This window comes from Candida pseudojiufengensis (genome assembly GCF_024610245.1).
Source record: "Candida pseudojiufengensis strain CBS 10847 chromosome Unknown scaffold9, whole genome shotgun sequence".
Taxonomy (NCBI): Eukaryota; Fungi; Ascomycota; class Pichiomycetes; order Serinales; family Debaryomycetaceae; genus Lodderomyces; species Lodderomyces pseudojiufengensis.
In genome coordinates this window covers 308,175-329,267 of record NW_026261525.1, presented here as the reverse complement: position 1 = coordinate 329,267, position 21,093 = coordinate 308,175, and the positions used below count along the sequence as shown (strand labels likewise).

Below are 21,093 nucleotides of genomic sequence, written 5' to 3'. Positions count from 1 at the left end.
CTATTCACTATCATATTCCATTGGATCAAATTCAGATCTTGCTTTATCCATTAAATTCAATTCATTTGTTGTAGGTTCTCTTAATTTAAATTTAATTTCATCAAAAGTTCTTTCTTTTATAAATTTATTAATTTCACTGTTTGTTGAAGCTCTATGTTTTCTTAATTCTATTTTACCATTTATTGGTAAATAATGAGCTACTTTTCTTTTTTTAAATTTTGATTTTGAAGATTCTATTTCTGATTCTTCTTCTTCGGGGACAAAATTTATAGCTAGTTCTCCATATGGATTATTATATGTTTGATATATCATATCATAATTTTTAGTATATTTAAAATCATATATTTGTTGAGTTTCATCTTCCATATCTAATAAATTTATTGGATTTTCTGGTTCTATTGAATTTAAATTTGAATAAAGTTTTGAGATTTGTTCAGGTGATGATAATTCAAACATTGAAATCCATTCTCCTCCATCTTCTGATTTTATAGGATAAAATATAGAAGTTTCTTGTTTTTGTTTTTGTATAAGAGAGTCATATTTTGAACCTTCTTTTCTTTTTAAAACATCTTGTTCTCTCTTGATTGAAGCGCTTCCTAAAAATTTCATATTAATTAATTTATTATCCATCATTGAAGTATCAGGTAATAAAGGCCAAGTAGAAATGGCTTTTAATTTTTTATTTTTGGGATGTTTTATTGTTGTTAAATCATTCATTGATTTTTCAGCTTCTGTAAATGTATTTTCAACAGCTTTTAATTGATGTTCAGAATCTAATTGATCTTCTTCATTATTTTTTAATTTTTCATTAACTTTATTTTCTTCAATATTTGTTGAAGATTTTGGTACTGATCTTTCAGAAATATATTCAGTTCTTCTTAAAAATGATACTCCTGGTTCTGATTTTTTTAATTTTCCTATTCCTGCATCACGTAATAATACTCTATCTTTTGGATGTAAATTTATTGGAGAATTATCATCATTAGTTAATTGTCCTATAACTTCCAATTTATCTTGATCTAAAAATCCATGATTATTAATTAAATTTAATTCTAATCCTAAATTTTCATCTATTCTTTCTATTAAATTTTGAAAATTTTCTTTACGAAATAATGATGATAATAATTGTTCTCCTTCAATTTTGGAAGATATTGGATTTGTTGTATTATATTCTATATATTTTGGGTTTAATGGTGGTGGTGGTAAATTGTTTGTGTATCGTATTTTCGCTATATAATCCTGCCTTACTGGTTTGTTGGATCGTGATGACATTGTCTTTTTATGTGATGTGTGATGATGTAATTAAGTTTTTGTACGTGATGATGTTTACAACTAAATGGTCTTGTCTTGGTTGATACTTTTTTTTTTTCAATTCTGGTGATAATTCGAGATTTTTGTCACGACACAAAATTAAACAAGACACTCAAATGCAGGTTATGACCTATACAGAAGAAGTGATTAAACCAACTCTTATGGAAAGTAATTATAATTTTTATTTCTATAAGCAAGCTAAGTTTTCTATAAAGTTAAAAGAATTAGTACAAAATTTTAAGCATCTCCATCTTTAAATAATGCTGGATCTTTACCACCCCAAGTTAAAACTTCTTTTGAATCAGGTAAATTTAATGCTTCAATAATTTCAGGTTCTAAATCAATTTTACCTAAATGAATTTTTTCTTCTAATTCATCATCATCACCATTTTTATGACCATCAGGTAAAACATTTAAATTTTCTTTTATTCTTGATGGTTTTTCAGTTTTAACTAATACTATAAATCCTTGTAAATATGACCATTTTAATAATATTTCAACTGGTGATACTTTGAATTTTTCACTTAATTTTAATAATTCTGGATCGTTTAATTTTTGACCTTGAGTTATTGGACTATATGCTTCTGCTAATATATCATGTTTTACTAAATATTCTCTTAATTTTAATCTTGGTAACCATGGATGTAATTCTAATTGATCAACAACTGGTTTAATTAAATATCCTTCCCAATTAAATAATTCTTCTAAATGATCAATACCATAATTAGATACACCAATTGAATGAATATTTAATGTATCATTATTTGGATTTAAAACATATTCTTGTAATGCTTTCCATGTACCTAATCTTTTATCTTTTGAAGTTTTTGGTGAATGAATTAAAATTAAATCAACATAATCTATATATTGTTTAACATCTTTACTTATAATTTCAACTGCTTCTTTTGTTCTATCATATCCTTGATATTGATTAAAAATTTTAGTAGTAAACCAAATATCTTCTCTTTTAATATCTGAATGATCTTTAAGAAATTTCGCTATACCTTCAGCAGCTTCTTTCTCATTTCCATAAACCATAGCTATTACAAGTTAGTACTCAATCTATAACATAAATTGATTATAGATAATCAACATACCGGTATCTATATGTCTATAACCATCTTTTAAAGCTTGATATACTAAATCAGTAGTTTTAGAAGCTTCAATTAAATAAGTTCCAAATCCTGCAATAGGAATATGTTGACCATTATTTAATTTATAAGTGGATTGTTTTGTTAATTGAATTGAAGTAGTTAAATTTGACATTGCGGATTAATTGATAATACAATTGATTTCGGAGATTTGGCTCTTTATGGGTTATAGATTGAATATATGAATCAAATTTAATATAACACGTAGTATGTGTGGCTATTTATATAATTAGTGATGATAAATTAATAACCGTTTTTTAGTTTCAAATTTCGCAACCTTAATTTTTCATTTCCATTCTATTACGTAATTGGAATGAATCTCGATTTATTTATGTAATTATAGACCAAAGTCGAACGAACATGTGTAGTGTTGTAGATCTGGATATTCCATAAGTAGTCATAGAACTTGATTATGATATTCTTAAAAGTAGTTGATGAAACAGTGAAACGATGAAAGCTGGTTATTCAATTTCTTAGTATTCGGTCCGTGCTCTCCTCCACATTTCGTTTAAAAAATTTAAATTACGATGTTAATCTCAATTACTTGGTTAAAGTAAAAGATAGTCCAGATCACAATTTAACCAATAAACTGCAATTGAGTGATGACCAATGATGAACAAATACTAGACTCAACCACCAATCACATAGAAGACGATTCAATCATATCTAACAAATTAGATAAAGAAATTATTAAATTTCCAATATATCGACATTTTATAGATCAATATTCAAATTTTACACTAGATAATCATGAAACCTTGAATATAGAGGAGCGTATATATCCAAATCTAACAGGTTATACATTATCTGGACCTAAAAAAATAGAATATAGATCAAATTCATTATATTTTATTGATGATTATCATTTTAAATATAATAATATAAATGAATCTTCAAATAAAAAAAATTATTCAATAACATTTTTATATCTTGGTGATCAATTGAGTGGTCATAATGGAATAGTACATGGAGGTTTATTAGCTACATTATTAGATGAATTAACTTGTAGAGTAGGATTTTTAAATTTTAAATCTAAAAGAGGTGTGACTGCAAATTTAAATATAAATTATAAGAAGCCAACAAAGAGTAATTCTTGGATCTTGATAAAATGTACTGTGTTAAAGAAGATAGATAGAAAATGTTGGGTTAAAGGTGAAGTATACCTAATCGATGAAAATAAACAAACTTTAGAGGATTGTGATTTATTATGTGATTGTGAAGTATTAATTATAGAACCTAAATGGGTAAACGAATTGAAATAAACATTAGAATTGGGTAATTAATTTGTATTTCCTGATCCCTTTTTCCCCAGACATACCTTAATTAAATCAGCATATATCGAATCTATTGACCAGGAAGTAAACTCAAATTAGCATTCAAAGCTCTTAATTCAATAAGCATAGTATCCAATTTTTTAACAATGACACATAATCCAACGAATAATAAAACTAAAGCAGCCAAATAATCATTTGTAAAATTTGTAGATGATTTTGTTCCTGACATTTTTGCATTTAATTTGTCCTTAAAATTTCACGGAAATGAATTAGTTTGTTAATCAAAATTGATCTCTTTCATCTTTTTGCAAAATCCTCCCTACTTATACCATAACTAAGCTTTACACAGATCATACAAATCTAACTGGTCCGGAACATCAGGTCAGTTACCGTTTTTGGTAAAAAAATAATTTGGAACGTTTGGAACACTGAACGGGAAAATAAATTCTTGTGATTTAAGATTACAATAAACTTTACTTAATAGTTATCTACCAGCTTATTACAGAATTAGTGAGAGATTGGATAACATCCATTTTAATCTAAAGCCTATGATGTATTTCTTTAATTTAGGAACTATCAAACTTAAAGTAACTTGCATAAAGTGTGTCTCATATTTAGTTAACACTTTTTAGCAGATATCTAAATCCGGATGTTTCAAGTTTTACATGAATTATTTCTATAGCTATTTAACTTCACTACAATCTACACATTTTTTTTTGTAAATATAGATGATCTGAGGAAGTGATTTCAGTTTCATCTAATCTATTAGCAAAACTCTTAATCTCTTCATCTTTGAGCAAGCTAATATTTTCATTAACATAATCAATTGAATGATATAAATTTGGTGGTGCTTGTTGTTTTGAATAATTAAAATTTGTTACTTCGGTAATTGGTTCGAAATTTAATCCTTCTGGTTGATCAACTAAATAACTACTTCCCCAAGTTAATTTCAACCTACAATTGTTTATGGTCGAACCATTTAAATACAACATAGCTGATTCAGCAGATGATCTTAGTAGAAATTTGATATAACCAGTATCAAAATTATTTGAAATTTGCAGATAAACCAAATCACCAAATGCAATAAATATATCACTCAATTCTTCAGTAGTAAACTTTGAAGATAATCCATGAATAGTAATACAAGTGTTGTTTTCATCAGTCATTGGATTCAATTCTGGTTGAGTTTGAGGTATATTTATTTTCCTATAATCTATTGATCTTTGTTCATGTATATTTGATGAAGACTGAGGTGTTTCTGATCCAGCAGCAATACCTACTCTAATAGGTTTAGATCCAACCATTACACCTTGCATTTCTTGTAAAGCCTTTTGCATTGTTCCTCCATTTAAAAATTTCACAAATCCAAACCCTTTACCTATATTAGTATTTTGATCTATAACAACTTTAACTTGTTTAATTTGATTTGGATATTTAGTATTAAATTTTTGAAATAATAAATTTTCATTAACTTCTTGTGATAAATCTCCAACAAATATTGTAAATTCTCCACCAACTGCATTTGATCCAGATTTCAGAAGTGATTTGGATATATTGGCTTGTTTTAATTTAAAATATTTATTTGTATTTGGTACAGGTTGATTATCTCTTTGTAATGCTAATTCAAATGATTCTTGATCAGGGAAAGTTACAAAACAGTAAGATATTTTCAGTGGTTGTAATTTATCTCTGATTAATTTAATTGATTTTGGTTTCGTTACTAAATTTGTCCATATGGTTTCAATTGCATATTCATCCCAATTCGGATCTAGATCACCCATCCATATTTGATATGTATTATCTCTTGATTGATGTGTAGACGGGGTAGATGAATGTTGTTGATATAAGTTCAGTCTTGCTCTAAACGATGAGTTTCCATGTTGTGTTCGGGACTGTGTTGGCCGACTATTAAAGTGCCTATGGTCTTGTCTTGATGATGATTGATTGGTTTGATGATGCTGATTATGTTGATTATATTGATTATGTTGATTGTGCTGATTTCGTTGTGCTTGATGAGATGATCCTCGACTAAATCCTTTGCCTTCGTATCTTTTATTCAGCGAATATCCATTTTGATTTCTTGATGGTCTATTACCTCCAAATGATGACCTAGACAGCATTAAACAGTTGCATAATTTTAAGTGTAATAATAAATTCTCTCTTTTTAATTTTGGTCTACCATTTCGCGATAAAATGTTTCAAGTTTCATTTTATTATTTTTAATCCAAACATGTTCAAAACATTCATCTATGTCCAATCTATCATCCATGTTTACTTTTAATAAGGATCTGATAAAGCTTTGTGCTTTATGTGAAACACCATTGAATTGTTTTATATTGAAATTTAAATACCCTTTTCTTGCGGAAATGAGGATATCTTCTGCATTTTCTGAATAAAATGGAGACTTACCAGATAATAAAATATGAGTTACAACACCTAATGACCAAATGTCACATTTGAAATTATATGGTGTAATTGATTTTCCTTTATGATTTCGTTTGAATACTTCTGGTGCACTATATTCTATTGTTCCAACTGCTGTATTTGTTCGACCACCACTTCTTGATAAATCTTTGGCAGTTCCAAAATCACATAAATATATTTTAGTTCTAGGTTGTGGAATTTGCAATAATATATTATCTAATTTCAAATCTCTATGAACTATATTGAGGTTTTTATGTAAAAATTGTAAAGCTTTCATGATTTGAAAAATAATGAAAATCACCTCTCTTTCTGGAATTGCTTTTAATTTATTGCCTTTAGTTATGTAGGAAAACAAATCACCTCCACAAACCAAGTCTTGGACTATATATACATATGAATTAGTTGCAATTGCATCATGAATTTGGATAATATTTGGCTAAGATGTAGTTAGTATCACAATTTTTGGCTGCAAAAATTATGAAATTGAAACATACATGATCAATATTAGCTAATAAAGAAGCTTCATAGTAACTAGCGTTCCAAATTTGACCTGAACCTTTAGCACTTAAAATCTTAACAGCATATAATTTTTTATCGAGCTTTTCATTTTTTGCAATAAAAACTGAACCAAAAGAACCTGAACCAATTAGATTTGAAGTCACAATCCATTGCTCATTTATTTTATAGTCAGGTTTTATTTGTGATTCTTCCATTATTGGCTCATTAATCATACTTTCAAAAGAAAAGATAGCAGCAGTTCTAAATTCTAATTGATCACCATCATTTAACATCCTTGTTTCTCCTGTTTTCATTTCAACTTCGTTGAGGAATATTCCATTACGAGAACAATCATGTACATAAACAATTGGTGGTGTTTGGGAATCAAATTTCACAGACCAAATAAGTGCATGTTTTAAAGATATGGTAGGATTATCTAATTTTATATCACTAGTTTTACTTCTTCCAATTTTTAAAACTTGTTGAGTGAATAGTGGAATTGTTAGGAGTTTTTCAGATTTAACTTGAAATTTTAAAGTTTGACTTCCAGAGGGAGTAGTAATTTCACAATTATCGAGTTGCTTTGCTCTTAAAAAGCCAATAAATTCTGCCATTGATTGTTGTAATTGTTGATAATTGGTTGCAAAAAAATTATAAAATTTGCAACCTTTTTTTCTACTAAATTAAGGTTCTCCAAAATAGTAAAAAGCACTTAAATTGATCAAAGTCAGGTATTAAAACGTTATTTGCCTCTTATTAGAGATATTTGTTAACAGACTAAAGATCAGACTCATCAAATTATTGAATTCTCAGATCTTCATTTATTCACCATGGTATTGAACAGTGTTTTGCAAAACCGCGCATTACATTGTACGCACTGGCATATGGTTTATTAAAAAAAATCTACAAATAAACTCTCTGTAAATATAGACGTTATTTAGACTACAACCACACATCTATACCAAACCTTCATCATCAATTGTATCAAGTTCTAATTCACAATGTTCAAACAATTTTCCAGATCAATAACTACCAAAAGATTCCAGCATGCCGCTGCCTCATCAACAAAACAATCAACTTCACATTCAATACCTTTCAACAATAAATATAATTTTGATTTGACCCCACCACCAATACACGAATATTGGAATATATATAATTCAAGTGTTTTATTTGCTTTCATACCAGTATTTTTAACTATATCATATTTTGCTAAAGATTTAGGTATTGGTTTGGAAGGTAATGCTGGATTATTAGATTTTGCAAATAGTGAAAATTCACCAATAAAGAATATAAAGTTTGGAGAAAGTCAGGTTATAGGGAAACAAGAGTAATGCTTTCACAAGGTTATTTGATGAAAGGTGGATATAGAATTTAAGTATAATTAGGTTTTTCAGTGGAGTAATACATCGCATATTTATTGAAAGAGTTTCCTCTTGGGTAGAAATTTTCTTAGAATATGAATCAAGCCATATGAAATTCACGTAACTTTATTTTCCTTTAAGCACCTTTACCTCTATACCAGTGTACTCTGAGTATTTCCTTGCTCGAGTGTTTGTCAAAAGATGTACCAATTTTAGTACCAATTTTACACGACCCAAGTTGTAAGCATAATACAAATTAATTTTTATTGGTTTAATAATTTGTAACGAGAAAAATTTAAGGTATTGATATCATAGTATCGAAACAACTATTCCACTATCATCTAACCTAGACCATTTACTGCTGTTTGACCTTTTAGAGCACACTTGCTACATTTACAAATCATTTCAATAATACTCAAAACTCACAATTACCAATATGATATCTAGGTCAGCATTAAGGTCATTGAAATGTTCTACTCGTCCAATCCACAAATTCAATCCACAATCAAATATAATAGCTGTAAGAACTTATGCTGATCATGGTAAAACCATGATTCAATCTTTTCCAGATCCTTCAAAATGGGAAGATTTTCCAAACCCTCAATTGGCACAAGATAAAGATCCATACAAAAAATATGATGACCCACAAAATAGAAGAAATTTGAATGATCCAGTACACACGGAAGAGGACATGTATGACATTTGGTCACCCGATCACTATGACTTTATATCAGATTCACGAGCTTTAAAACAAAATTTAATATTTTTTGGTTCAATTTTTGGAATTGCTTTTACTATATTATATTTTCATTTAAATCCAGACCAACAAGCAACAAAAGATGTCATAGCTGCAGAAGGGAGTGATCCAGTTAGGGCTAAACCTACTTTCAATTGGGATGGAGATGATAGTTTTTCAAGGACAATGAAATGGTTCACAAGTATAGGGAAGCCAAGAATACATCCTTCAGTTGATGAAAAGGCTAAAGAAAACGGAGTCTTACCTTCTACATAATAATTATAATGTACATGACAGTTTTATTTAATTATCAAACGAATTAATCCTTCACTCTTATTCAAAACGCGTTTTTAAACTGCGCAATTGTATTTGATTAAACAGTCGATATTTCTCGCAAATTTATTTCAAAACTCTTTTTTAAATTCAAAAACCTTATTAAAAACATACATTTTCATTCCCTCAACGAGTGCCCTTTCATTACACCCGAATGTACATATAATGTCCAACGATGATGGCAGGAGGCGAACACTGTCAAGACTAAGTCGTAATTCTACAAATCCAATCCTGTACAATGAGAAATCATTATCACAAGGTTCCAAACGATCGGATCAATCACGACTGCAAAATGTTTCAGCATCATCAAATTCTAATAAAAGAAGAAAAGTCGAGTTGAGTAAAGAAGAGAAACTAGTAGATATCATGACCGACTTTGATTTAGCTGTCAATGAATTATACCAATTAAAAGAATATAAATCAATTGTTAGTTGGCAACCTCAAGATTTTTCAATTGATTCTGAACCATTTCAAAACTTTAAAGATGAAAACAACTATAAAATAAAATGGGATGAAGAAATAGAAGATGACAATGAATTAAAAAGTTTGCCGTTTAGATTTCAAAAAAAGAAGATAGCGGAAAGAGAAGATAAATTAATCAAAAAATACCCTTTCAAAAATCAAGTTATTGAGAATGTATTGAACAGAGAGTCTGAACTATTCTTAAGTTCTAATTCAGATCCAATTAAAGTTGAGAATCGAAATCTCAAGCCTAATTCGAACAAGATAAAGACTGAAGCTACAAAATCAACAGACAAAGGTAAACAGCGACAAAAAGCTAAAAAACTAGAGGCAAAATCCAAAAGTAGACAAATCAAAGAGGAAAATGAAGAAACGAATGGGCACATATCCAATGACGAAGCAATAGATGAGGAGCATGACGAGGAGGAAGATCAAACGTCACAGACAGTACAATTTAATGATAGAGTCAAACGAGTTAGTTGGAGTATACCATCATTGATAGTGACGCATCCATCACACGTGCCTGGTTGGCAGCCGCCGACAGAAGGAGCATCTAATGCAATCATAGAATCAAATGAGACAGATGAAGTCCTTGAATTCCAACCAGAGTCACTTAAAATTACTGAGACTAAAGATGATACTATATATGCACCAAATTTGGATACTAAACTTCAACACTTTTTGGACTATAATTGTAAATTTCCAATCATTGATGAAGCTCTCATGCCAGAGTACAATTTTACAAAACAAGAATATGACTCAATGAATTCACAACAACAAACGTTATTCAAAAGTATACTACAAAAAATGAATGAAAATGTTTTGGAATATAACTCAAATAAAATTGAAAGACGTAAGATTTTACTTCCACCTACCTCAAATGTGAGATTAAATGACCCATTTAGGGATACATCAGCTGTAACACCAAAATTACAAGGTTCCGCAAATAATTTTACTCATCATGATTATTTGGTCGCCCAAGGTATGTCCTTTTCAAGAATTCATCATCAAATGAGGAGACAACATATAAATAAGACGAGAAAAATAGCGTCAATAATTGATCAACATTTCAAGAAGAAAAGAGGAGAAGCTGAAAGATTGAGGAGAGAACGCGAACAAAATCTTAAGAAAATTAGTAGGAATACAATGCAAGCTATAAAGAAGAGATGGAATGAAGCATTCAAGGTTTATCAAATGATACAAAATGAAAAACTAGAAGAAATGAAAAAAGTAAAAGGAAGAGAACATTTGAGTCAAATGTTGGAGCATTCAACTCAACTTTTAGAAGCCCAATTAACTTCCTCAAAAGAAGCAACTGCTGAAAGTGAATTAATTAGTGATATTGAAAATGATGATGATGATGATGAAGATGAAGATAAGTCAGATAATGAGGATTCAGATGATTTTTTTTCAAGTTCTGAAGACGAAGAAGAGAATAATGGACAAGCTGTAAGAGCTAATGGACATGCATTGAAGGAAGAAGAAGACATTAACTTAAGTGTTGAAGAACTTAGGAAGAAATACGCTGATATAGATAGTTCAAGAGAAGCAACTGTTGAAACATCGGAGAAAGAATCTGTAAGGGAATCCGAGGACGAAGTCTCAGATGATGAAGACGAGGAAGATGAAAGTTTTGATGACAATAAAGGTTTGGCAGCATTATATGGTGATGAAGTAGTGATATCAAATGGAGCCGATTCAGAGCTTGAACAAAAAGATAGTGTCGCAATTAGAACGGAAGAACTTGATTCAGAGAGAAATTCATTACTTGATTCTGATGAAAGTAGCTCAATGACTAGCTCAAGCTCAGATGAAGACATTGAAGAGGAGGAGGAGAAGGAGGGACAAGAGTCAGAGGGTGATGTTGAAACAAAGCTTAATGGAACCCATGAAACTACTACTCATAATGGTGGATTATCCAGTTTGTTTGAGAAGGATGTTGACGATTCTGGCAGTGATGAAGATGTGGAGATAGAGAACCTATCGGATGAAGATGATGACTCGCTCAACAATACCGAAGATGAATCAATGAATGAAATCGCAAGTAAAGAAGCGAATGGAACATTGGACAATGTAGATGTCGAGATGAAATCGGACACAGAAGATGAAAGCAATGTTGAAATCATCAATGGAGCAAAAGTCAAAGATGTTCCTATACCCTCGCTATTAAGGGGAACTTTAAGACCATATCAAAAACAAGGACTTAATTGGATGGCTAGTTTATACAATAACAATACTAATGGTATTTTGGCAGATGAAATGGGTCTTGGTAAAACTATACAGACCATATCATTATTGTCCTACCTTGCATGTGAACATCATGTATGGGGACCACACTTGATTATTGTACCTACTTCAGTTATGTTAAATTGGGATATGGAATTTAAAAAGTTTGCTCCTGGGTTCAAAGTACTAACTTATTATGGATCTCCTCAACAAAGGGCTCAAAAAAGAAAAGGATGGAATAAACCAGATGCTTTTCATGTGTGTATCACTTCATATCAATTAGTAGTTCAAGACCAACAAGCTTTCAAAAGAAGGAAATGGAAATACATGATTTTAGATGAAGCTCATAATATTAAAAATTTCAGATCTACTAGATGGAAAGCATTGTTGAACTTTAATACAGAAAATAGATTGTTATTGACAGGTACTCCACTACAGAATAACTTAATGGAATTATGGTCCTTACTATATTTTTTAATGCCTTCATCTAAAGTCAATTTAACAATGCCTGAAGGGTTTGCAAACTTGGAGGACTTTCAGCAATGGTTCGGGAAACCAGTTGATAAAATTTTGGAACAAACTTCATTAGGTAATAATTCTGATTTAATTGATGAAAACGAAAAAACCACAGCCAAGATGGATGATGAAACAAAGAATACGGTTTCAAGATTACATCAAGTATTAAGACCATACATTTTAAGGCGATTGAAGAAAGATGTTGAGAAACAAATGCCAGGAAAATATGAACATATTGTCTATTGTCGATTATCAAAAAGACAAAGGTATCTTTATGATGATTTCATGTCAAGAGCTAAAACCAAAGAAACATTGGCATCAGGAAACTTTTTATCCATTATTAATTGCTTGATGCAATTGAGAAAAGTTTGTAATCATCCGGATTTATTCGAAGTCAGACCTATTGTGACTTCGTTTGCAATTCCAAAATCTGCTTCATCTGATTATCAATTGACCAACGAGTTTACACAAAAATTGTTTGCAAACGAAGAAAAAGTGAATTTCGATGTTTTAAATTTAAAAGTCACAGATAATGAAAATTTAAACTTTTTTGTCACTGATTCTATTTCAAAACTACAATCCACAGATCAATTACAAAACCAAATTGACCAATTAAAGCAATTGAAATTAAGAAAGAATGAGTACATATCAGAATATGTTGGTTATTTTCAAAATTTAAAAATCGAGGAACAGCTAGAAATCAAGGATAAATTGGAACAGGTTTTGTATCTCAACAAGTTGAGGTCTGATAAAAAACCAATTTATGGAAATTCATTAATGAAATTTTTAACTATGAAACCAAAAAATAGTACAAATGAATTATTTGATAAATTTTGCCTTACTTTGAATGATAGGGTTGACTCCATGAAGGATGAAATTGAACAATATTCAATTTTGACTCCAACTGTGGTTGCTTTGGATATGAAGGATCAATTAATTCCAAAATCTACTCAATATAGAATAAATAGTGATGTTGCATCAAACAAGATCACAAATCCTTTTCATCATTCTCAAGTTAAATTGTCAATAGCATTTCCTGATAAAACATTGTTACAATATGATTGTGGTAAGTTGCAAAAATTAGCTACATTGTTGAGAGACCTTACAGCTGAAGGTCACAGAGCACTAATCTTCACACAAATGACTAAAGTTTTGGATATCTTGGAACAATTTTTGAACATCCATGGTTATAGATATATGAGATTGGATGGTGCAACAAAAATAGAAGATAGACAACTATTAACTGAAAAATTTAATCGAGACCCAAAAATTCCAGTTTTCATTTTATCAACAAGATCAGGTGGGCTAGGTATAAATTTGACTGGAGCTGATACTGTTATATTCTACGATTCAGATTGGAATCCTGCAATGGATAAACAATGTCAAGATCGTTGTCATCGTATTGGTCAAGTTCGTGATGTTCACATTTACAGATTTGTTTCCGAATATACTATAGAATCTAATATTATCAAAAAGGCAAATCAGAAACGTCAATTAGATAATGTTGTGATTCAAGAAGGAGATTTTACAACTGATTATTTTGGGAAATTTTCCGTACGTGACTTAGTTCAAGATCCAAATATTTCACAAGATGTGCCTACTGATAGAACAATTGATTTTTCGGGTGATGGTGAGATGGGTAAAGTTTTTGCACAAGCAGAGGATGAAGAAGATAGAGCAGCTGCTGGTGCTGCTTTGAAAGAAGTAGCAATTGATGATGAGGATTTTAGTGAAGGTATTACTAAACCAGTAGAAATTAATGAAGATGACGAAAATGCAGATTTAGATTTTGATGAAGGAGTTGGTCATATCGATGAGTATATGCTTAGATTCATAGCAGAAGGTTATTATTAGCATGTATAGAATTTTAATGAATAATGCAATTAATGATAAATGATTTTTTAATCTTGTGACGGTTGCAAAATTCCGATCAGGACAACAGAAAAAATGTGAAAACCAAAACAAAATTCTGAAACTTGAGTTCCAAACTAATATTTTCGTTTATATAGTCAATGATAGACATTGATTTAGAGTTTCGGCAATGGCAATGGCAATATCAAATATCAACTACTTTTTTCATATTTGTGATACTACCGACGCTTTACTATTTGTATAGTAAATATGTAACTTCATCACCAAATTCATACAACAAAATCGAATCACCACCAAAATTAACTGTCCCAATTCCAGAAGAAGCTAGACCTCACTGGAAAGGTAAAAGACTATATCCAAAACCAAGTATACACGTTGAAAATGATCCCACAAGATTACAATGTTACTGTCCTGCCACAGGTCAAGATTTAGGAAAGTTTACTACAACATCAAGAAAAGAAATGGATGAAATGATTGAAAAAGCATCAAAAGCCCAGTCAAAATGGGCTAAAAGCTCATTTACCATAAGGCGAAAATTTTTGAGAACATTAGCTAGATTTATTTTGGAAAATCAAGAAAACATTGCAAGAATCGCATGTAGAGATTCTGGAAAAACAAAATTAGATGCTTCAATGGGGGAAATAATGGTTACTTTAGAAAAAATTAATTGGATAATTCAAAATGGTGAAAAAATTTTGAAACCAAATCAAAGACCTGGACCATCTAATTTCTTATTAAAATTTATGAAAAATGCTGAAGTTAGATATGAACCTTTAGGTGTTGTATCTGCGATTATTTCATGGAATTATCCATTTCATAATTTAATGGGACCAATAATTGCTTCAATTTTTACGGGAAATGCTATAGTTGTTAAATGTTCTGAAAATGTAGTTTGGTCAAGTAAATGGTTTGTACAAATGTGTCAAGCTGCTTTGAAAGCACTAAATCTAGATGAAGATTTAGTTCAATTGTGCTATTGTTTCCCACAAGATGCTGATTATTTTTCTTCTCATCCTGGTTTGAATCATATCACTTTTATCGGATCGAAACCAATTGCTCATCATGTGGTTGCAAATGCTGCTAAACAACTAACTCCCTGTGTTGTTGAATTGGGTGGTAAGGATTCTTTCATTGTGTTAGATGACGTTAAAGATTTGAATGCTCTTTCTTCAATTATTTTAAGAGGTACTTTTCAAAGTGCTGGCCAAAATTGTATTGGAATTGAAAGAGTTATATGTTTACATAAATCATATGAAAAATTGGTTGATTTACTTTCTAAACGAATTAAAGAATTCAGAATTGGATCCGATATAGATCAATTGGATGAAATAGATGTGGGTGCGATGATATCCGATAATCGATTCGGTTGGTTTGATGAATTAATAAAAGATGCGGTTTCAAAAGGTGCCAAATTGCTACATGGTGGAAAATCATATCAACATCCCAATTACCCTCAAGGACATTATTATGAACCTACATTATTAATTGATGTTGAACCGTCTATGAGAATATTTAATGAAGAAGTTTTTGGTCCAATACTAACAATGATCAAAGCAAAAGATGTAAATGATTCTATAGCATTGGCAAATAAATCTGAGTATGGACTAGGGAACTCTATATTTGGTTCCAATTTCAATCAATTAAATAAATTGGCCAATGAATTAAAGAGTGGTAATGTTGCAATAAATGATTTTGCAACATATTATGTAGCTCAATTACCATTTGGAGGTGTCAAAAAATCAGGTTATGGCAAATTTGGAGGTGAAGAAGGTTTAACAGGCTTATGTAATTTAAAATCAATAGTGATGGATAAACCCTTGTTGAGATTGCTTGGAGTTGCAACTTCAATACCTCCACCAATTGATTATCCAATTCAAGATGATAAAAAAGCATGGGGTTTTGTTAAAAGTTTGAATATAGCAGGTTATGATGGTAGAGTTTGGGCTAAATTAAAAGCATTTAAAAATTTAGCTAAAGGTGGGGCATGAAAGTTATGATATAAAAGTTGGATAATAGTTAAATTCTATAATTTTGTAATTTCCATTATTATACAAAAAACTCGTAATATCTTTAAACTTTTTCTCCTTCTCCTTTTTGAACATTAGCATTTATATGCAATTCTGGGTTAGATGATATAGTGGCATCTACCAACAATTTAATAACATCCAGTTTTTTCTTTTCAAATTGTTCTTTTAAAGCTTTTAATTCTTTTTCAACTTCCGCATCAGCATCTTTATCAATCTGCTCATTTATACCTTCATGATCTTTTTCAAATTTATTTAATTCTTCTTCTTTTTGCTTTTTATAATTTTCAATTTCTTCCTGAGCGTCCTGTTTTGCTGTTTTTAATCTATTGGTTCTATATTTTCGTGCTTCATTGACAATTTCTGCTGCCTCTTTCTCTGTTTTTAATAATGATTGAATTCCTGATGACATTGTACAATATGTGTGTTCGTTAATTTATTTGAGGATGACGTTTGATGAGGTTGAAGCTATTGTATGTAAATCTTAAATTGAGCTTGTCAATGGTGACAATTTAAGATAAAGTCCAAATTTTGTGTTAAAAAATACGGGGGTAGTGTAATTTGGGAAAATTTTGAAATTTCGATTTTAACAATTTGCAGCAATTACTTAAGAGGAATTAGAGCGAAGTAAGATTGGTCTATTAATAATTCATTTATCAAATATCTATACTTTTTCTTTTACATTGTCATCAAGCGGTATAAAAAATGCATCATAAAATTTTGCCCAAATACATATTAGTAGTCCCAATACATTTATTGTACAAATAATAAATAATGCAACCCCAATTATCGAGGCCATTACTTTGAAGAATAAAAGGTCATATCCGGCTACTCCTTTTGAAATCTCATAAGAACAAAGCAGCATCGTACCGGTAGGGAAAGTCATAGTCCACCATCCTTTATTCCATTTAATTATACCAAATTTTTTTGTAGTGTATTCTGAGTCTGGATTTTTAGCAAATGGTTTTGATTTTGAAAAACATGAAGCTATAGCGATAAACATATAGATATAGCTACCAGCTAACAAAGCGTACGATAACAACGCACTAGACACCAAAAATGCTCTCCCTAATGATTCATCTGGAATCCAATTATACATATTATTTCCAAATAACATGATTGAATAACTACTTTGACCTGTGAAACCTATAGGCAAAAATTGTGTGAAAATTTGAGGAGTACTTGGAATTTTACACAATATAAGTCTAAGCATAAATACTGCTCCAACACCATGAAACAATAATAAAGATATGAAAAACAACATTAATGATGTCACTGATGTAATGATTTTTTGATTTCTTGTTTTTAAAATATCTCCTAATCGATGGCCAACACTAGAATGAACACAACAACAAACTACAGGCATAAATATGCTTGCATTTATATCTGCAAGTTTATGAATACTAAACTTTGATAAAAATGAAAAGAAAAATATTACTGCTGTATTGTGAACTGCTAGCACTGCACCAATCCAAAACAATGTCCATAGAAAAATAGGATATCTTCCTTCGGTGAGCATGTGAATTCCATTAATAATAGTTGAGAACCCCATTGAATATACAGCAAAATAAATTGAATAATTATAATCATGTACATATATACCAAACCTTCTAGGATAATAAATTAAACTCAAAATTAACATCATAGTAGTTATTATGAATATGAAAATAGTCATACAAAAAAAAATAATTCCAAATACTTTCAACCAAGTAGCTGGATATGGAAACTCATAAAAAATATTACCAGTTATACCGCATCCCAAAAATCCAACGAAATAACAAGGATGGAAATCATCTATACATTCTTTTCTCAAAAATTCTTTAATTGTCAAATGTCTATGGTGTAGCATGACTTTATCTGGATTATCCTCGCTCTTTAACGATGAATTTGGTGCAGCTATTTGATTATTTAAACCTTCAAGATCATGATTCATTGTTTTTAGGGAGGAAGCTGATGAAGTCGGTGAAGTTGTAGTGTCAATAAGATCTAAGGACATATCACGAAAGACCAGAACTTATTTCAATGTCTAATGAGGTTGTTGATGAGGGTAAGTTTATATAATTTTAAAGCTATATCATCTGTCCTATAGAAGTTTTATTCAAAGATTGCAAACAATGAATTAAAATAATTGATGAAAAGAAGATTTGAATGTGACTAATTTGTCTAAAAACACTAAATTTAATGGATGTAGAAACTGTTTTAACGAGGATATGAACTAAATAATAAGTTTAGTTTAGTTCAGTAAGTAAGCTTATTGTACTTTATATTAACGCGCGGGAAGTTTGACTAAATAAAATTTTAAAATCTTGTCGGAATTAAAATCCAAATAATTGCCAAATTTGAACATTTGTAAGTGAGTGCTACCAAAAACCGTTAGATGAATTGTATGGGGTAAATGGCTGAATCAATTAAATAATAAATACTTGTTAAGAGTCACTGTTCCCAAAATGACTCCTTTTTTCAATTATCCTTATACTGGGGACCTGGATAGCCGAACCTATATTAAAAAAAGTAAGAAGATACAGTAAAATATAATATAAGATTGATGATAAAGATTAAGAATACAACGTAAAAAATATATAAACCTTATATTCATTATTCTCCTTCTCCAAAAATTTCTCTTGCATCTCTTGCCATAATTTCATCTCTTTCAGCAAAAGCACGTCTCATTAATTCTTCAACGCGAGCAGCTTCTTCTGGACTCAACCCTTCTTGGAGAGTATGAGTTGTATTTTGTTGAACAATATCTCCTAGAAGTCCTTGATCAACATAATTAATTAATGAATCACATATATTTGAAGTTTGATTAGTCAAATTATCTGTAATTAAATTTTGTTGTGTTTGTTCAGATGGTGGTAAGACATCATATTCCAATATATCATCTCTATTCCACAAATTAGTGGGCAATTTAGCCATTATCTTATTCTCACCGGATAATATGGCAAATCTAATTAAATTTAAAGGAACTTCTTCTGGCTTGCTTGATTCTGTTGATTTATTCAAATTTAAAAATCCAAATATTGACTGTGTAAATCCCGAAGAACCCTTAGTCTTTTTAGGTCTTGTAGCAAATAATTTTTCTAAATTCAGACTCAAGAATTCAATATATGGTTGCCATAATAATTTGGCTCTTATCAAATAAGTTTCTGAAGCAACTAAAATTTCATGATCAGGTTTGAAATCAGAATCTTTCAAACGAGACTCATTTGATAATCCAACCTCTGTAAGTAATTTAAATGCAACAAAGGGGTAAGCTTCGTATGCTTTCTTCAATTCTTCTATTGCTTGTTCTTGTTTAGCTAACTTCAAATAAGCAAGCACAGTCGAGTATGCAATCCCTGGGGTATACCATCTTGTATATGATGTAACTAACGGAGATTTTGATAATTCTATCAAATATTCATATTCTTCACTCATTATGCAATAAAAATCTATGAAATATCTAACACCCATTGGATCTTCAGCTGGTGATAAACTTAATAAAAATTTACAATATGTAAAAGCTGTAAAAAATAATGATCTTTCACCAAGGGAAACAATATATCTAAATAAGTTTAAATAAAACTGTCTATTTGCAAAAAATTCATATGGTAATCTTATTAATCCATTTTGTGCAGATGATATTAATTCATGAAAAACTCTATGAAAACTTCTATCAAATGTGAATAAAGCTCTTTCAATTAATGCATTTGAGGTGGCTTTATTATCACCTTGTCGAAGTAAAACCATTGCTACTTGTAGTAAAGTTTCTTGATGATATGGATGTTGTTGTAATAATTGCATTAACGAATCTGGATCAGGTGTTAATACAGTTGAAGCATAAAACTTTGTGTTTGCAATCCTACTCTTTGTGTCTGTGACTTTATTGAATTTAAAATATTTTACACCCAATTCCATCTCATTGGATACTTTTTTTATTATATCTTCTTCATCCACATCTTGTTCTTTATACTGATAAAGCTCCACTATTTTTTGTTCACTTAATTCTTCCATAGTTACACTTTTTAATTGAGTAGGTAACCAATCATCTCTAATCTTAGAAAGTAATAACTTTCTAGAAGTTCCAGGAACATTTCTACGATCTTTCCCACCCCAATTTCGTATCATTTTCCCTAGTTTTTTAAATTGTGCCAAAACTTCAGGTGAAATAGCTAAAGAAGTAGTTGAATTAGCATCTTCTATTAATTCTATTGATAATGAATTTCCAAATAAATTTTTATATTCTTGATCAGGATCTAGATTTTTGAATGAATTTATTGATAATAAAGGTAATGATTTTTTCAAAGCATTTGTTGTAAAATTTTTAAAATTTGAATCATAAAATTCAATTGGGTCTGTTGTTAAATCATATTCTTCCTCAAAATTTATATTTGTTTGCTGCGAATTTGATTTCTTTGATTTTGATTCTTTCGCTTTAACTTCCGCTAGTATTCTATCTAGTTCATCATCATTATCTTCCTCTTCAATTCCATCATGTGTATCTACAGGTTCTGGTGATTTTTTGGTGGTTTTAGACTTCTTCTTTTTCTTCTTCAGCTTTTTAGATGGAATGGTTATAGAAGGAGCTGAATTTTTTTCCACTTTTGAATTGTTCGTTGCTTCAAGCTCTCCTTTTTCCTTATCTTCTTCAGCATCATCAACTTCGTTTTTATTCTCATCATCATCTTCTTCATCGTCATCTCCATTCAAATATGCAAATGCATTGAAACTTGATTTATTTACAGGTTCATCATCTTCTTCACTTTCTTCCTCCACAGGTGTCTTTTGTTTCTCTTCATCAACATCTATGTCCAATCTTTTTAATTCATCTTCAAGACTTCTTCCTCCTAACTTCTTCAACTGTCTTGCACTCATTTCATTGAATTATGCTGTAATGGAATATCTTTAGTAAACTGAATAGAT

At 30.1% G+C, this 21,093-nt stretch overlaps 11 protein-coding genes across 11 annotated transcripts; 4 read left to right on the top strand and 7 right to left on the bottom strand. All coding sequences in view use genetic code 12, as the record gives it.

Annotated features, from left to right (window-relative positions):
* Positions 1-1,272, bottom strand: KGF55_001497 (uncharacterized protein; the record flags this gene model as incomplete). Its single annotated transcript, XM_051756080.1, has 1 exon — positions 1-1,272. The coding sequence occupies one exon, from the start codon at positions 1,270-1,272 to the stop codon at positions 1-3; it is 1,272 nt and encodes a 423-aa protein (XP_051615808.1).
* Positions 1,273-1,548: 276 nt separating this feature from the next.
* KGF55_001496 (uncharacterized protein) lies at positions 1,549-2,577 on the bottom strand (the record flags this gene model as incomplete). The annotated part of the gene is made up of 2 exons (XM_051756077.1): positions 1,549-2,351; positions 2,409-2,577. 2 exons carry the CDS (start codon positions 2,575-2,577, stop codon positions 1,549-1,551), a joined length of 972 nt encoding a protein of 323 aa, XP_051615807.1.
* Positions 2,578-3,064: 487 nt separating this feature from the next.
* Positions 3,065-3,724, top strand: KGF55_001495 (uncharacterized protein; the record flags this gene model as incomplete). Its single annotated transcript, XM_051756076.1, has 1 exon — positions 3,065-3,724. One exon carries the CDS (start codon positions 3,065-3,067, stop codon positions 3,722-3,724), a length of 660 nt encoding a protein of 219 aa, XP_051615806.1.
* A 707-nt stretch (positions 3,725-4,431) lies between these two features.
* On the bottom strand, positions 4,432-5,856 carry KGF55_001494 (uncharacterized protein; the record flags this gene model as incomplete). Its single annotated transcript, XM_051756075.1, has 1 exon — positions 4,432-5,856. One exon carries the CDS (start codon positions 5,854-5,856, stop codon positions 4,432-4,434), a length of 1,425 nt encoding a protein of 474 aa, XP_051615805.1.
* A 44-nt stretch (positions 5,857-5,900) lies between these two features.
* KGF55_001493 (serine/threonine protein kinase) lies at positions 5,901-7,272 on the bottom strand (the record flags this gene model as incomplete). Its single annotated transcript, XM_051756074.1, has 2 exons — positions 5,901-6,596; positions 6,655-7,272. 2 exons carry the CDS (start codon positions 7,270-7,272, stop codon positions 5,901-5,903), a joined length of 1,314 nt encoding a protein of 437 aa, XP_051615804.1.
* Positions 7,273-7,659: 387 nt separating this feature from the next.
* KGF55_001492 (uncharacterized protein) lies at positions 7,660-7,992 on the top strand (the record flags this gene model as incomplete). Its single annotated transcript, XM_051756073.1, has 1 exon — positions 7,660-7,992. The coding sequence occupies one exon, from the start codon at positions 7,660-7,662 to the stop codon at positions 7,990-7,992; it is 333 nt and encodes a 110-aa protein (XP_051615803.1).
* A 466-nt stretch (positions 7,993-8,458) lies between these two features.
* KGF55_001491 (uncharacterized protein) lies at positions 8,459-9,034 on the top strand (the record flags this gene model as incomplete). Its single annotated transcript, XM_051756072.1, has 1 exon — positions 8,459-9,034. One exon carries the CDS (start codon positions 8,459-8,461, stop codon positions 9,032-9,034), a length of 576 nt encoding a protein of 191 aa, XP_051615802.1.
* A 222-nt stretch (positions 9,035-9,256) lies between these two features.
* Positions 9,257-16,155, top strand: KGF55_001490 (SWR1; the record flags this gene model as incomplete). Its single annotated transcript, XM_051756071.1, has 2 exons — positions 9,257-14,112; positions 14,412-16,155. The coding sequence occupies 2 exons, from the start codon at positions 9,257-9,259 to the stop codon at positions 16,153-16,155; spliced, it is 6,600 nt and encodes a 2,199-aa protein (XP_051615801.1).
* An 82-nt stretch (positions 16,156-16,237) lies between these two features.
* Positions 16,238-16,603, bottom strand: VMA10 (H(+)-transporting V1 sector ATPase subunit G; the record flags this gene model as incomplete). The annotated part of the gene is made up of 1 exon (XM_051756070.1): positions 16,238-16,603. The coding sequence occupies one exon, from the start codon at positions 16,601-16,603 to the stop codon at positions 16,238-16,240; it is 366 nt and encodes a 121-aa protein (XP_051615800.1).
* Positions 16,604-16,855: 252 nt separating this feature from the next.
* On the bottom strand, positions 16,856-18,124 carry KGF55_001488 (uncharacterized protein; the record flags this gene model as incomplete). Its single annotated transcript, XM_051756069.1, has 1 exon — positions 16,856-18,124. The coding sequence occupies one exon, from the start codon at positions 18,122-18,124 to the stop codon at positions 16,856-16,858; it is 1,269 nt and encodes a 422-aa protein (XP_051615799.1).
* Positions 18,125-18,786: 662 nt separating this feature from the next.
* KGF55_001487 (uncharacterized protein) lies at positions 18,787-21,045 on the bottom strand (the record flags this gene model as incomplete). Its single annotated transcript, XM_051756068.1, has 1 exon — positions 18,787-21,045. The coding sequence occupies one exon, from the start codon at positions 21,043-21,045 to the stop codon at positions 18,787-18,789; it is 2,259 nt and encodes a 752-aa protein (XP_051615798.1).
* Between the last annotated feature and the right edge of the window lie 48 nt (positions 21,046-21,093).